At 44.1% G+C, this 17156-nt stretch overlaps 1 protein-coding gene across 3 annotated transcripts in view; it reads right to left on the bottom strand.

Annotated features, from left to right (window-relative positions):
* Positions 1–17156, bottom strand: part of DCC (DCC netrin 1 receptor) — a 1362689-nt gene that overhangs the window by 111359 nt on the left and 1234174 nt on the right. For 2 of the 3 annotated variants that reach the window (XM_053300601.1, XM_053300602.1), the window contains exon 21: positions 14412–14444. The exons of the other annotated variant lie outside the window; for it this stretch is intronic. In XM_053300601.1, the coding sequence (XP_053156576.1) occupies positions 14412–14444 (33 nt within the window). The remainder of the gene's footprint in view (positions 1–14411; positions 14445–17156) is intronic. 3 annotated transcript variants of the gene reach the window in all.

The following is a 17156-nucleotide window of genomic DNA, read 5'->3' as shown; positions in this document are numbered from 1 at the left end:
GTTCATCTCAGCCTTAATATTCAGATTTTTCAGAGCAAAGCAAGTTTGGGTTTCTCCACTTACAGCTCTCCTAACTAATTTCCTGGTTCTTGCTACTGCATATTTCGTTTACATATATTCTTATTAGCCCTCCCACCTTTGTCTTAATGAAATTAATTCCTTGTTGCATAATTGCACTAAACACTGTGCGAAGAAATGAGGTAATGCTCTTTGGAACAGTTATATAACCAAAAACAAAACAAAAAACCACCCCACCATTTCATTATGAAAACAGCTGGCTTAAAAAAAAATGAAATTGGAACACCCAGTCTTTTCCAAATTCTGAACAGACATTGCACTGGCAACCAGAAAAACAGAACAATTTTATAAAGATTTTAAGAGCAAAGAGCACACCATTTCACGCAGCAGTTACCAGGAAAAAAACAGCGAATGGCTTCTGTTATTTCACCTAACAAAATTAGATACCAAGATAAAAATCCCATCAGATCAAAATGGGAATTGTATTTAGGCAAGTACGTGTTAAACACCTTTAGCCTGAACCAGGAAATTGATTTCATAGACAATGAATAAAAACCTACCTAGAAAAAAGGCTGAACCAGCCATTTGAACAGAATACTGTGGATTATTTTTTTAAAACAGTTCTGGTCTCAAGTCACTGCACTGGTTCACACATTACTTTGGGCCCCCATCCAGATGATGTAACATGACTCAGGGCTTCCATGTCAATGCAGATGCCCCTTTTTGTGCCATTCCTTTCCCTCAGAAAAGGTGGAGTGAAGACTAGGCATTGATGTGGAGCTCTCTGCTCATATGTTGTGTCATATGCATAGTGAAGGGAAGGAGGCTCATCACTCAGCTATCTGAAGGCCCTAAGTATTATCTGGAGAACTCTTACTAGTCTCAGGAGCATTTTGGGCTGGATTTGGGGGGGTGGGGGTGTAATCAGTGCTGGATTTAGGCACAAGCTAAGCAAGTTAAAACTGACATTATGAGGTGTGTTATGCTCCAAGCGGGAGGAGGTGTGTTCCTGGCCCTTTTTGACTCCTGAATCCCAGGGTGAGAACAGCCAAGGTCAGCCTCAGAGTAAGCCAGGGGAGGAGGTTACTTCATCACTGTAGTCCTCCTCTTCGCTTGCTACATCCAGCCACCTCCTTCTCCCAGGGAACTCCGGCTCCCATGCTCAAGAGCAGCCCTCATCATTGACTGTGGTGGCTTTAAATGCCCTAGTAAAGAGCCTACTCCCCTCCCTGATCTCACTTCCTGCCGCTCACAACATGGCGGCCCCACTGGAGCTATTCTCTGCAGCTATCCCTGCCTCACCTGCTCAACGCCACCAGGACCTGACCAGCCTACAACCATCTCACCCCCTCTCCCTTCCAGAAGAAGTCCCAAAGGAGAGATGCCACACTCCCCACCGGACTCTACAGGGCCACGCAGGCAAATAGGTAATGCAGCATCCTCTGAATACAAAAACATGACTAAAATTCACGTTTTATGTCATGTGTTTTCATTTAAAGGTATTTCTAATGCAAATAGGCTTCTTGCAAAGTAATTGTTTTTTGTTAGAGTATTAGTTTTTTGTTGCATCTTTATTTTTTAACTTTAGAACTTTATTATTTCTATTTTCACTGTCCTTTTTGTTTGAATACTTTTTTTTTTGGTAATGCCACAGGGAATTTAAAGCTTGACATATCTTAAGGCCTCAGCAAGTCATAATCCAGCCCAGGGTGGGATGAAATGTAAGGTTTCAGTTACAGTCCTGGTGACCACCAGTTGGCAGTCATGGTAAGAACATAAGAACAGCCTTGCAGGATCATGAACAAGGACTATCTAGTCCAGCATCCTGTTTCATACAGTGGCCCACAAGATGAACTGCAGAAGTTGCATCTTGCCTATTAGGCTAGAGGTGGCCTATAGACATCAGATAGATAGATGTGACCTCTATGAGTTTATCTAAGCCCTTGTTGATGCCATCCAGGCTTGTGGCTGTTACAACATCTTGTTGCAGAGAATTCCATTGGTTAATTATGTGTTGTGTGAAAAAGTACTTCCATTTGTCAGTCCTAAATTTCTTGGCAACCAGTTTCATGGGATGACCCCTGGGTCTAGTGTTATGTGAGAGGGAGAAAGGATTATCTCTCTCCACTCTCTCCACACCATACATAATTTTATAGACCTCTATCATGTTGCCCCTCAGTCATCTTTTTTTCTAAACTAAAAACCCCCAGACATGGTGTTTTTCCCCTAAACTAAAAAGCCTCAGGAGTTGTAGTTGCAGTTGTAGCCTTGCTTTGTAAGGAAGATGCTCTAGCCCCCTGATCATCTTGGTTGCCCTTCTCTGCACCTTCTCCAGTTCTACAATGTCCTTTTTGAGGTATGGTGACCAGAACTGTACACAGTACCCTAAATGTGGCCACACCATAGATTTGTAAAAGGGCATTATGATATTGGCAGTTTTATTTTCAATCCCCTTCCTAATTATTCCAAGCATGGAATTGGCCCTTTTCACAGCTGCCACACATTGTATCAACACTTTCAAAAGATCTCCTGGCCAGTCATTGACTGCACAGCCCACATCAGTGTATACGTGAAGCTGGGGGGGGGGGTTGCCCCAATATTCATCACTTTACACTTGCTTACATTGAATCACATTTGCCATTTTGTCACCCATTCCCCCAGTTTGGAAAGATCTTTTTGGAGCTCCTTGAAATTTCTTTTAGATTTCACCATCCTAAAAAGCTAACTGGTCTGTAATTTCCCAGATCCCTCCTGAATCCCTTTTTTAAAAAAATCAGTGTTACATTGGCTGCTTCCTGGTCCTCTGGTACAGAGCCCTGATTAAGTTACATATTTTTGCAAGGAGGTCAGCAATTTCACATTTGAGTTCTTTAAGGACTCTTGAGTGGATGCCATCTGACCCTGGAAATTTGTTAATTTTTAATTTTTCAAGACAGTTTAGAACACCATCTCTCACCACTTCTATCTGACTCAGTTCTTTAGCCTCTGTCCCTGAAAAGCAATTTGGTTCCATCTTGGTAGAAGTGGCATCCATCCCTTTTGTACATGCTCATCTTGCCCCCAAATGTATCCCAGTGCCTAACAATCTAAGCCCCTCCTCCTGGTACCACTGTCTCATCCATGCATTGTAAACCTCAGCTCTGCATGTCTTGCTGGCTTTACATGTGGAACACACAGTATTTCTGTACACTTTCCCGCTAAACTCCATGAAAAAACTCCTATTCGCTAATTCCTTTTTTGCAAAGTTTTGGTCACTTATTTCCCCTGGCCATCTCATCTTATGTAGAGAGTCGGCTTCAAACCGAGGTGACCAGGCTAAGCAAGAATGTGGCCCCTCCCACTAGATATGACTCACCTCATCCCTAACTGGCTCCTCCACTGTCTTTATCTAGGTAAAAGTGAAACTAAAGCTGAAAGCCACACAGCCACCAAAACAAGCCCTGGCGAAAAACAAACACAGACATTAGACACACACACCGGGACTTCTCCCCTAAAGAGATACCAGCCTCTCAAAATCTCCCCCTCCTGTTTGTTTGTTTGTTTGTTTGTTTGTTTGAAGAAGAAGAAGAAAATATTGCTTTTAAAAAAATGTTTGCTATCTTCTCAGGTCTGCTTTAGGTGTATGCGTGGAAGCTCTCCGGGCAGTTCGGTAAGAGTTCGAACTGAACTCGAACCAAGCTATTGGCTGGAGGTTTGGTTCATTCCTAGAACTGGTGTCGAACCGTGTTGATCTCTGTTTTAGGGATTGCAAAGGGGAATCATTCACAGTGAAGCCCCCTGCCAAGATAAAATCTGGTAAGGATTCCCCTTTACAAGCACCTGGGGAAGCTTACAGGGTTGAAAAAAGGTGGGAGGTTACCTCACACGCTGCGGTGATGGCACAGCTCCTTGGGGGTTTGGTAGGCCAGCGGTGACTCCGCAGTCTCCCCCATTTTTTGGAGGGCTGGGCCAGTTCAAGCTCAAACCAAGGCAGTTTGACTTGAACCTGGTTTGAGCTTGAACCGGTTTGCACACCCCTAATCTGCTTATCCCCTTTCCAGAGTAGGCATCAAACTGATGCAACCAGGCTTAACAGCAAAATCCAAAGTAACATGTGATGCAGGCACATGTGGAAACCCCTCAGTTAAATGCACCCTAAGGCTTGCATATCTACAGAAAGCGAATTTGTTAGATATGTGGCGGGGGGGTATATTCAATTAGTCCCTATAGGCATCTGAACTGGGTCTCAGCGTGTTCCTTGGGAATAAGTTCTGAAGCAATCTCACTGATCTCAGTGGGAGTACATGGAGTCTGTTCCTCTAAGTTACATCAATTAATCATCAAACATAGAATTATCTACCAAAGGCCAAAGCACACATCATGGTTGTAATGGCCTCCCCATTGTAATTTCCATCTGAAACATTTGCAAGTCTTCATAATATGACTCTGCCTTATCACGTTGCTTTTCCCTGCTTCACATTCCCAGTAGTGGTGGTGTTGGTAGAAATGAAGACTCATTATGTAATGAGGTAAGTGATGAGATGGCTTGTACATGTAATAGACTTGAGGTTCCCCATGCCTAGTTTAAACCAATTTAATTTATAACTGACACCCCAAGCTGCAATATTGTAGTTGCATTTCTGGTTTTAATGCCAATGTGTTATTCCTGAATGCTAGAATAAAGGCTTGTTTGGTGATGTTTCATTGGTTGCCATAGCAGCTGCTTAATCCCATCCTAAAGAGTTTGCTGGCTATTGCTACAAGATTTAGGATTGCCAGGGCCAGATGGCATCCACTCAAGAGTCCTTTAAGGACTGAGTTTCACAACTCAAATGTGAAACTGCTGACCTCCTTGCAAACATAAGCTGCAAGACTTAGGATAACAGAGTATGAAACTTCAAGCATTCAAAAGGATCACAAAGCTCTGTTTACTGTGGAATACTTGCTTCAAAATCAACGGACTTTCATCAGAGGTAAGCAGAATGCAAATCCTTTTAGGAGTGATTCAGTTTTAAATATATTCTGATCCAATTTTTGATCCAATTTTGATTCAGTTTTAAATACAGATTATTTTACTCAAATGGGTTGTGGATCACTAAAGAGGCAAACACAGAATGTCATATACCAAGTGGAAACTCACCACAGTATGCATCTGATTCCTTGGAATGCCAATTCTGTATAGTGTCCTGTTAAGCATCAAGGAGAATTGTGCCTCCTGAATTTCTGATCTGGAGCAAATGGCTTACATGTTCCACACTGTGATGTGGGTGGCAGCAGACCTGCCCATGCCACAGTAGGGCTTCAAAACATGCAGTTATGCTGCTGTATAAGGGGGCACTAACCAAGCGGCTGCCTCTTCTAGGATCACACATGCACAATTTCCCTGTATTTCCCTCCCTGCTTGAACTCAGCCTGCTAAATATCTCTCCATGCTCCATCTGGTTAAACTGAGGTCAGTCTTTGCAAGAGCCAGGCTGAATGTTTTACCCTCTGCCTTGCTCCTTAGAAGGTTTTGCAAGGATTCCCCTGTTTTGGGGCTATGTTCTTGTGGAGAAGGCTGTTTAGAAACAGTTGCTCATGTGCTTTTGTACTGCCCTCTGTTTCGTGACTCAAGGAAAGAATTATTGACCCCACTATTTGATCAGTTCCCAGGAAGACCTGACTCATTTTATCTTAATTTATGTCTTGCTGATGTTAATGTGGATATTACCAAACTGGTTGCTATATTTTTATATGGGGCTATGAAACTGACCTCTCGTCATGGGGTTTTAGGAGGCTGATTGTGGATCTTTTAGTTATTTTATGCTGTATATTTATCTATGGTGACTGTTTAAAGTTCTAATTTTGTTTGGCTTACGGCTGCAAATAAAATGATTGATTGATTGAACTTGTATTGTTCCGAGTTGAAGTTCTGTGCAACATGTGATTGTGCAAGAGGCAGCAGTCCTGGTACTGCCATCTTGTGCAGCAATGCCACTGGATGTTTTGGAGCCCTGCACCAGCATGGGTGGGCAGCATGGAGCGGAGACACGTAAAGTCCATGTGTGGAAAAACTCTTCTGACCATTGTATGAAGATGACAAACACAGCAAGTGATTGCATGCACACTACATAAGTAGGAGGAGAGCTGGTCTTGTGGTAGCAAGCATGATTTTCCCCCTTTGCTAAGAAGGGTCCACCCTGGTTTGCATTGGAACGGGAGACTACATGTGTCAATACTGTAAGCTATTCTCCTTAGGGGATGGGGCCACTCTGGGAGCAGAAGGTTTCAAGTTCCCTCCCTGGCTTCTCCAGAACAGGACTGAGAAAGACTCCTTTCTTCAACCTTGGAAGCATAGACAATACTGAGCTAGATGGACCAATGGACTTACAATTACACAGTATAAGGCAACTTCCTAAGTTACCTCTTAACAAATAGTGGCAAGCGTTCACACACACACACACACACACACACACACACACACACACACACACACACACACACACTCACTCTCCCCCTTGCCTGCTCTTTGGAAGAGCCCTGCCAGATCTGACCAAAAGCCAATTTAGTGCCACATCCTTTCCCCCTCAGTGGTCAACCAGATGCTTCCTGGAAGCCAGAAGTGGGCTATTTCGGCTATTAGCCGCCACCCCACTATTGCTCCCCAGCAATTGGTATTCAATAGCATACAGCTTCTTAACATGGAGGTGCCATATATCACCATCACAACAAAGGATGCTCTGGAACTGGGTCTGACAGTAACTCCAAAATAAATGAAAAGACACAAACAAAATGGTATATCTTTCTATGAATGTCACACACCGACGTGCCTCAAATTCATTCGGCAGTGCTGGTATCCATGCCACTCATTCCGAATGCTTGCCTGCTATTTTCACAACACTTTAGAAAGAGTTCTCAGTGTCAGCTTTTCCCTGTGTGTGCTGCATATGCTTATTAAAAATGAGTGGCTTTCGTACAGCTGACTGATGCTACCAATAAAGTCCTGCTTAATGCGTGCGGCAGGAGAAAGGCCTTTGTGATAATTCACCTCATTAGGATGTGGTTTCCTGGCTCCTGGTCCTTTCCCTAAAGAATCAGTCACAATGAGACATCATGCATTCTTTTGTTAACAAATGGCTATACCGTGAACGTGCCAAGCCTGATTATGAGCTTCAACTTCTTGAAGAGGAAGGAGTATTTCCCAGTACTTTTTACAGCATGCAAACACATTTCCTGCCAGCCCTGTTGGTAACCTCTTTATTTTTCAGGATCCCATTTAATTAGTTAGGTCCCCATAGTAGAAAAGGAATGAGCAAATGGAAGGCCTGGAGAAAGGAGAAGAAAATACTTATTACTTACTGGGGACTCAAGCTTCTGTGGACAGAGGAGTGTTATACTCACCTACACAAAGTAATCTAACTTTCATCTAGCATGCTTATTTACTTCTCCACATGAAACAAGAACACTCTCAGACTGGGCAGCTAGCCTCCCTGTGGGGACTCTGTTCTTTTCTGCAGAGAGTCTAACATATTTGGAGCAAAGGGAATTACAGGTTATACAAGCAGAAGCTTGCAAAAGCTCACAAAGAGACTTTTGCATGCTTGAACCAAAAGAGCTACTCTTAGAGTCAGTTCATACGTTCAGCCTGTCATTAAGGTAGACATAGGAAGACATAGGAAACTGCCTTATATCGGGTCAGACCATTGGACCATCTAAGCTCAATATTGTCTACCCAGACTGGCAGCGGCTTCTCCAAGGTTGCAGGCAGGAATCTCTCTCAGCCCTATCTTGGAGATGCTGCCAGGGAGGGAGCTTGGAACCTAGATGCTCTTCCCAGAGCGGCTCCATCTCCTAAGGGGAATATCTTACAGTGCTCATATGTAGTCTCTCATTCAGATGCAAACCAGGGTGGACCCTGCTTGGCAAAGGGGACGACCAGCAGCAAGATGGATAGACTCAGTTATGACAGCAATGCACCGCTGAGAGACGTTAAAGGCCAAGTGGAAGACAGACCATCCTGGAGAGAATCTATCTATGTGGTTTGCTAAGAGTCGACACCAACTTGATGGTACTCAATCAATCAATCAATCACAAGGTCAGCTCTCTTCCTTGCCCCAGATCTAAAGGTGGCCACATAATTCTTAATCTGACTTTAAAGATCCGTCTTCAGGTTCCTGCCTTAACTATTTCCTTTCCTCATTTAAAACTGTAACACATTCAATGACAGAATCTTTACTGCTGTCATTTCTCTTTTGAATGCTATTTTTGAAACTTTAAAAAACCAACCCTGAGATATCCATGGCCCTTTAAATCTTAATTGAACTATTACAGCATGCAGCAATGCTTTGAAAAGCAACAGTAATTGCTTTGAAAAGTTCATCTCTGTTTTTCAAGAACACACTCCCATTGTTATTTTAACATTTCACTTTTCAAATCTCAATTTATTATGCTGATACTGTGCGGGCAGGAAAATTAGCTGTGCTGTCACCCAAGTGATAGAAAATCTTGCCTTTGATTCTATCTGTGTTTACATGAAATTGCTCCAGGATGCATGAAAAAAATGGCATCTTCTTTTTGTTCCAGAATGCCTATTAAGATCAAGCATGAGATTATTTGATTTGTCCATTTGTAACTGGGTGCTAAAGCTGGCAGGAACAATTTAATCAATGGCAGGATTGGAATTAAAATTTCTTCAAAGTGTAATTCATAAGAACAGCCCTGCTGGATCAGGCCCAAGGACCATCTAGTCCAGCATCCTGTTTCAGACAGTGGCCCACCAGATGCTGCTGGAAGCCTACAGGCAGGAGTTGACGGCATGCCCTCTCTCCTGCTGTTACTCCCCAGCAACTGGTACTCAGAGACATCGTGCCTCTGATGCTGGAGGTGGCCTGTAGCCCTCCGACTAGTAGCCGTTGATAGACCTCTCCTCCATGAAGTTATCCAAACCCCTCTTAAAGCCATCCAAACTAGTAGCCAACACCACATCTTGTGGCAGAGAATTCCACAAGTTGATTATGTGTTGTGTGAAAAAGTACTTCCATTTGTGGGTCCGAGATTTCCCATCAATCAATTTCATGGGATGACCCCTGGTTCTAGTGTTATGTGTCTGAGAGAGAAATCTCTCTCTATCCACTTTCTCTACACCATGCATGATTTTATATTCTAGCATGTCTGCCAGCAGTCGTCTTTTTTATAAACTAAAAAGCCCCAGCTATTGTAGCCTTGCCTCATAAGGAAGGTGCTCTAGGCCCCTGATCATCTTGGTTGCTCTCTTCTGCACCTTTCCCAGATTTACAATGTCTTTTTTTAGATGACCAGAAATGTACACAGTACTCCTGGTGTGGCTGCACCATAGTTTTTTTTAATAAGGGCTTTATAATATTAGCAGTTTTATTTTCAATCCCCTTCCTAATGCTCCCTAGCATGGAACTGGCCTTTTTCATAGCTGCCGCATGTTGAGTCGACACTTTCAATAAGCTGTCCACCACGACCCCAAGATCCCTCTCAAAAGAGATGGGGAGGTTCACAAATAATGGTGAATTAACCACCAACGCCCCATGAACACACACTCCCAGCATGAGCTGCTACTTTCAGACTAGTCATGCCATCCAAAACAGGAAATGTCAGCATATACTGCAGCACTTTCCTCTAGCATCCCTGTTTTTTCTGTAACCTAGATTTGAAGTAGGTTACAAATGTCGGGTTGTGCTGCAGGATAAAATGACATTTCCAGCTTTAGATGGCATGAGTGGTGTGAAAGTAGCAGCTCTTGCCAAGGGTGCAGTTGCACTCACAGGGAACTGGCAGTTAGTGGAACCTCAGGTATGAACCTGCCCGAAGAGGTGTCTCCTTACCGAAACTTCAATTCAAAGAGAAATGTCAGGGTTGTTTCCAAGGAGAAACTTTGGAGAATCTTCTCAGAAGGATTGGGGAGTGTGGATTACATTTTTAAATACATAAGTAGAACTAGTTACCTTACTGTGCATTTAAGCCAAGGCTGGCATTTCAGCCACTCAAGAGCTATGGATGGAAGCTACATTGCTGATGTTTTACAAATGAAGGCAGTTCACATTATCATCATTAGGATAGGAGAAGCTTCCTACTGTAACTCAATGGCTGGGCACAATCTCAACTTTTGATCGTGTGTTAGATAAAAACAAGGTTTTTATGGTGGGAAGCTTGATCATCAGTTCAAGGGTGGGATGAGTGTGCCCTATTCAGCTTCTGCCCCCAGCTTCTGAATGAGGTAGGCAGGGCCATCATCCTACCCAGCTGAGGCTTGATTGACAATCGAGCTCTGCACTGCCAACCTCAGGAACATAGGAATCTGCCTTATACCAAGTCAGACCATTGGTCCATCTGGCTCAGTATTGTCTGTGCTGACTAGCAAAGGCTTTACCATGGTTTGAGGCAGGAGTCACTCTCAGCCTTATCTTGGAGATTCCAGGGAGGGAACTTGGAACCTTCTGCATGCAAGCAGGCAGGTGCTCTTAAGAGGGATTTTTACAGAGCTCACACATGTAGTTTCCCATTCAAGTGCAAACCCGGCTGGACCCTGCTGAGGAAAGGGGGCAATTGATTCTGGCTACCACAAGACCAGCTCTCCTCCCCTTGTTTTTATCGAACACAAGATCAAAAGTCAGGAGCGCACCCAACTCCTCAATTAGAGAAGGAGAAGTCTAATGTCTATCAGGTGAACTGCCCTTATGGTCCTCCAAGTGCTAGTGGGAGGGCTTGCCTACTATGCTGTGATACACAAGTTCTATAGCAGTTCTCATGCTTATGCAAAAGCTTAAACAGATTGCCCAAGGAGAAATCCAGATAGGGCCTGTGTGGGGAAATGGTTATTGTTACTTTGGGGGGTAATCTTTTTGTTCAAGGTGGTCTGACCTTTTGTGTCATGTTGGCCATAATGTGGACTCTTCCCTCACGTCCACTCACACCAGTTGTCCTAAAGGTCAGCCACAATACATCAGGCTATGTTATGAAGCAGATCCAAAGCTTTCACACTTTTCCTTGGCAACAACACATTACACACTTGAGAACACATGCATATCATGGTATCCTTCTGGGTCGCCTGGCGGAGTTGGGGATAGGAGGCACTGCTCTGCAGTGGTTCCACTCCTGTCTTTTGGGCAGATCCCAGATGGTGGAGCTTGGTGACAGTTGCTCTTCTCACCGAGAGCTGTTATATGGAGTCCCTCTGGGCTCCATTCTGTCACCAATGCTTTTCAATATTTACATGAAACCACTGGATGAGGTCATCAGGAGATTTGGTGCTGGGTGTTATCAGTATGCTGATGACACCCAAATCTACTTCTCTCTTTCATCTGCTTCATCAGGAAATGGTGTTCATTCCCTAAATACCTGCCTACAGGCAGTAATGGGCTGGATGAGGGAGAACAAATTGAAGCTGAATCCAAGCAAGACGGAGGTGCTCATTGTAGGGGCTCAGAATCTGAGGAATGAGTTAGATCTCACTGTGCTGGATGGGGTTACACTCCCCCAGAAGGAGCAGGTACACAGCTTGGGGTACTCCTGGATCCAGGCCTCACTCTGGTATCTCGGGTGGAGGCTGTGGCCAGGAGTGCTTTTTATCAGCTTAGGCTGATTCGACAGCTGCGTCCATTCCTAGAGGGGGATGACCTCAGAACAGTGGTGCACAAGCTGGTAACCTCCAGGCTTGACTACTGTAATGTGCTCTATGTGGGGCTGCCTTTGTACGTAGTTCAGAAACTTCAGTTAGTTCAAAATGCGGCAGCAAGGCTGGTCTCTGGGGCAACCCGGAGAGACCATATTATGCCTGTTTTGAAACAGCTGCACTGGCTGCCGATATGTTTCTGAGCAAAATACAAAGTGCTGGTTATTACCTTTAAAGCCCTGAACAGCTTAGGTCAAGGTTACCTTAGAGAGCGCCTTCTTTGGTCTGATCCCCACCGCACGCTAAGATCATCTGAGGAGGTCCGGCTCCAGTTGCCACCAGCTCATCTGATGGCAACCCAGAGGCGGGCCTTCTCTGTAGCCACTCCTGAACTGTGGAATGCGCTCCCTGCAGACATCCGTAATTTGAATTCTTTATTGGGATTTAGGAGAGCCCTAAAGACCTACCTGTTTGGCCTGGCCTTCCAGTGCTCTTAAATTGTTTTAAAGGGTCTTTGATGTTTGTGAACCACCCTGAGCTATTTTGTAAGGGCAGTCTAAAAATCGAACAAACAAATAAATAATAAATAAATATCAAGGGGATAGGTTGAAGAAGCTTCAGAAGTAGAGGTGATGCATTATGGGAACAAGACTGCACCTGCCCTTCTCATCAGGAACTCCTGTCCCACCTCTGGCCTGCTGTATATTCATGCATGGATCTGCACACATAACATTTAACATGCACAGGCTGGAAGTTCACTTAACGAATTGAGTGTATGTGGAATGAAGATCACAATGTTCAGACCTGGATGAATTGGAATTTTATTGCCAGAGTCCCAATACAAATGTTGACACCAAAGCATGGACTTTGAAAAAGGTCCAGAAGTGAGAAAGGGGTATGTCTTCCATATGGACAAACGGACAGGTCTCCTGCAGCTTCAATGGAAGCACAAAAGAGGGAATTTCAAGAGGCACTGCATTTCTTCCCCCTGCATGACAAGCTGCACCTGATAAAATTCTCCTCTTCTGTGCATCTCTTAGAAGTACAGGATACCTGTCCTCTTTCCCATATGACAGCCCTAGACAGGTGCACCCAGTGGGTGGAGTCGGCTCGTATCATCTCACTCCCTCACCATACATAGATGCTACTTGCAGAGAAGTTCACCCAAACCACCCCAGTAGCTTCTCGTAGTGTAGCAAATGACCTTTGGTGTCCTTTGAACCTGTTGTCAGAATATTTAAATTTTTATAACTACAAAAAAAATGTGCTGGATTAGAAATATGTAAAAATAAAAGTGTTTAGGAAGAACTAACTCACACAATACATAATAATTAATGCATGAAATTCATTGCCATGGGATATTATATGAAATTCAATGCCACAGGATGTGGTGATAACTACTGGCTTCAATAGCTTTAAGAGGGGATTAGCTAAATGCATGGAGGATAGATATCTATAGCTAAGGCATGATGGCTATGCAGAACTTCCAAATTCAAAGGCAGTAAATCAGTTGCTGGAGGGTCAATAGCAGGGGAGGGTTGTTACCTTAATGCTCTATTTGTGGGTTCACCAGAGATATCTGGCCTATCATTATGGGAAGCAGGATGCTGGACTAGGCATGATGGCCTTGGGTCAGATCCAGTAGGGCTCTTCTGATCTTCCCTCATAGAATAAGGCCTGATTCTCATATTACAAGGGGAATTTATTTTAGTTTTCATTGGCTGACATCCAGATTAATGCAGTGCTGGTGCTATAACACTAAGCAACTGCTGGGCAGGGGAGGGCGATTTCCATCAGTCTCTCCTTCCCTCTGAAGTTCTCTGTGCCTCCCAAAAATATGCCCCTGAAAATTGCTCCTTCCCCATAGCACCAGCACACCATTAGAGCTCCATCACTGCATTAGTCTGGATGTTAATCAGTTGGTTACTCCAATGTGGTAAACACCAGGCCTAACTAGTAGATGAAGGGATATTCAAGTGGAAAAATATATCACATGAAACAGAGGCCTTCATGGAGGGGGCAGGGCTGTCCTTAGGGCAAGGCAAGCAGGGTGACCACCCCGGGCCCCACTAGAATTAACTGGAAGGGGGCCCCCACACTGGCTGATTTGCCCCAGGCCCCGCACCCTGCCAGGGCTCTCTAAGGACAGCGCTGGGAGTGGGGTACTATCCCCTACGCAGGAACTGAATGGTGAAAGAGTGTAATCTTTTTTCCCCTTCAAAAGGAAACGAACAGCTACAAAGAATCAGCTTGTAGTAAAAACATCAACACACACACACACACACACAGAGCTGCTGCTACTAATAAATGCCTTAAAAACTTGAAAAAAGTTTGCATTTCTTACTATACATCAACTGCCAATTGCAGAGAAAAGTTGATTAATGGTCTAATTTTTTTTTTTTTAAACTGGGAGGCTCCAGAACTTTAAGCTATATCCCATGAAAGGGTGTAAGATCAGCCTGGAAATTATGCCAAGCTTAATTATACTTAATGTGAATTATTCAGAAGTGCAGCAGAGAGGGGGAAAAATTTATTTCATACAAAGGAGCCTGACATTTTAATTGGTCCTTCAGAAAAGAGACAAAACAATTTCCTCTCTAGAAAATTTACATCTTCCCCATCAAAACAGCAGCCTCAGCCGAGCAGAACTTCATTAACAAGATTAATTATCATGCCAGTGTCTGCCTCATCAGGTGTGCTGGCCAGGTGAAGTGTGGAACGTAAAGGAGGGGGGATGACACAAAGCCTTCACTTTGGCACGAAGAGAAAAGAGGACAGAAGAAAGCTACCTTACCTTGGTCATTAGCCATTTTGTCCGGATGTTCCACTGAAAGGCAAAGACAGCTTTGTTAGACTTTTGACAGTTTCTACCACATCAACATATAAATTCACAGTTTTTGCCTCAAAATGATTTGCACTTTTTAGCAGGTTGATTGGCATGACAGAAACGACTTTTGAGACACTAAAAGCACAAGTGTGAGTTAGATCATCTGTGTCTTGTTACTAACCAAGTCAGATTTGCTTAAAAAAATAAATAAATCCCGAGTTGTTTTTCTTTCAGATCTGAGGTATCATCTTGAAAGCTTAATTAAGAGTGGATGAGAGGAAAAAGAGATTGTTCTTTGGAATAATTAGACGCAAATCCTCCTGCATGGTGAAAGCTAGTTCTGACTTAGGTTGTCATAATTTCAAGCTTTGTGTAAAAGCGATTTTACATGCTTTTTATAATAATGATCACACACAAAAGAAAGATTGGATTACAAGTGCTCCAGTCAAGTCTTCGGGGTTTACAGATATTGCCAACATCCTTCAACTGCAATGGCCCACAACTATTTGTTAAATAGTACAGGGGACATAATTCTAGAATACTATCCTTTTGAATATTTCCTTGAATAAAAGTTTCGTTGCTTTACTTGGTGGCTATGCTTCAAAAGGGCCTTAGAACGGGAGCCCAGTTATCTTAGTGGCTTCTTCCCTCTCACCTGATTCCACCTTTTTATACTGTGAGGCTTTTCACACATGCATGCAAAACCGGGCTAAGGGGGTCCAGCACAGTTTTGCACGTGTGTGTGACCCGCTGGGATTGGGCCTGATCCTGGTGGCACCACGGCAGCAAACCCGCCTAAACAGCCACCTTCTAAAATGAGGATAAGGGAGCGAGCGCTCTTAATCTCATTTTTTGGATCATAGGATAATAGGGACATCGGAAGCTGCCATATACTGAGTCAGACCATTGGTCTATCTAGCTCAGTATTGTCTTCACAGACTGGCAGCGGCTTTCCAAGGTTGCAGGCAGGAGTCTCACTCAGCCCTATCTTGGAGATGCTGCCAGGGAGGGACCTTGGAACCTTCTGCTCTTCCCAGAGCGGCTTCATCCCCTGAGGGGAATATCTTGCAGTGCTCACACATCTAGTCTCCCATTCATATGCAACCAGGGCAGACCCTGCTTAGCTAAGGGGACAAGTCATGCTTGCTACCACAAGACCAGTCCTCCTTTCCAGGCTGCCACATGCGGGGAGCCTGGGGAGGGGAGGGTGGATCCCCATGATGCACCACCCACTTGCCCAGGGCATCACAATACTTCCAGGAGCCGGGACGACACATCCTGGCCTCTGACCCTCCCCACTACCTCGTCGCGTGGGTAATCATGCCTTGATGGCACATGAGCACTTCATTCATACTCTTGTGCTGCTGTTGCTCTTTCAAACTTCAGGGATGGGCATAGGGCACAGAAGGCTGCACCATTATTTTCATTTTATTTTATTAGAGGAGGAAAGCATGTGGCAGCAAGCATGAATTGTCCCCTTTGCTAAGCAGGGTCTGTCCTGGTTTGCATTTGGATGGGAGACCACATGTGTGAGCACTGTAAGATATTCCCCTTAGGGGATGAGGCCACAGCTCAGTGAAAGAGCATCTGCAGGCTTGCACGCCGAACGTACCAGGTTCAACCCCTGGCATCTATAGGCAGTGCTGGAAGAGACTCCTGCCTTTAACCTTGGGGAGTTCCTGCCAGTCACTGAAGACAGTACTGAGCTAGCTGGACCAATGGTCTGACTTGATATAAGGCAGCTTCCTATGTTTCTATGACAAACTCAAGAGGATTGGTCTGCTAACAGCTACTCACCATGATGGCTAAATGGAGCCTCCATATTCAGAGGCAATATGTCACTGAATGGCAGTTGCTGAGTAGCAGCAGTATCAGGAGTCCCTTCTTGCAGAGTACCTGGAGAAATCTAGTTAATCTTTGTCAGAAGCAGGATTCTGGACAAGAGGGAACTTTGGTCTGATCCAACAGAGTCCTTACGTTCATCCAGGTTTTCAGGTTGAGACAGGGGTTTTTCAAACTTGGGTTTCCAGAAGTTGCTACATTACAACTCCCATCATCCACAGCCTACAACATATGGGAACCCAAGTTTGAGAACTCCAGGTTTAAGAGTTCATGACTGATAGCCAGTCCAAGTTACTCCTACTGGAATTAAGTACTCCTTTAGAGCAACTTCTGAGTAGTACTATTAACAACCACAACAATTTATATACTGCTTTTCAACAAAAGTTTCCAGAGTGGTTTACATAGAGAAATAATAAATAAATAAGATGGATCCCTGTCCCCAAAGGGCTCACTAAGTTAAGTAACTTAGTGGGGATCTCAGCCATTTTTTTGCATATTTCTGCTCCAGTGGACATTAGCCCAATACAATTTCTCTACCATCTTGATTTTGGCTCTTAGGTATCCATCAGTCCTCCTGACTTGGATTAATAGAATCAGAGATGGAAAAAACCAAAAGCCAGCCAGCCAAGCCTTCTCATTCAAAACAAGACCATCCACCAGGGAGATTCAAAAGAATAACAATCAGGGACTCCAAAGGAAATGTGTTGCAAATATTATATAAGTTACTTAGGAAATGGGATTGTGCTAATTGGCCAGAATCTACAAGCAGAAATTGATGGAAAACCAAATAGATACCGGCCACCTTCGCATGTAACGTGAAACTGGAGTTGAATGAGGCAGGGGTTGGATTTCATGGTTGTCCGAATGCGT

Source organism: Hemicordylus capensis, chromosome 2, assembly GCF_027244095.1.
Source record: "Hemicordylus capensis ecotype Gifberg chromosome 2, rHemCap1.1.pri, whole genome shotgun sequence".
NCBI classification, from domain to species: domain Eukaryota; kingdom Metazoa; phylum Chordata; class Lepidosauria; order Squamata; family Cordylidae; genus Hemicordylus; species Hemicordylus capensis.
This window is presented reverse-complemented; position numbering and strand designations above follow the sequence as displayed.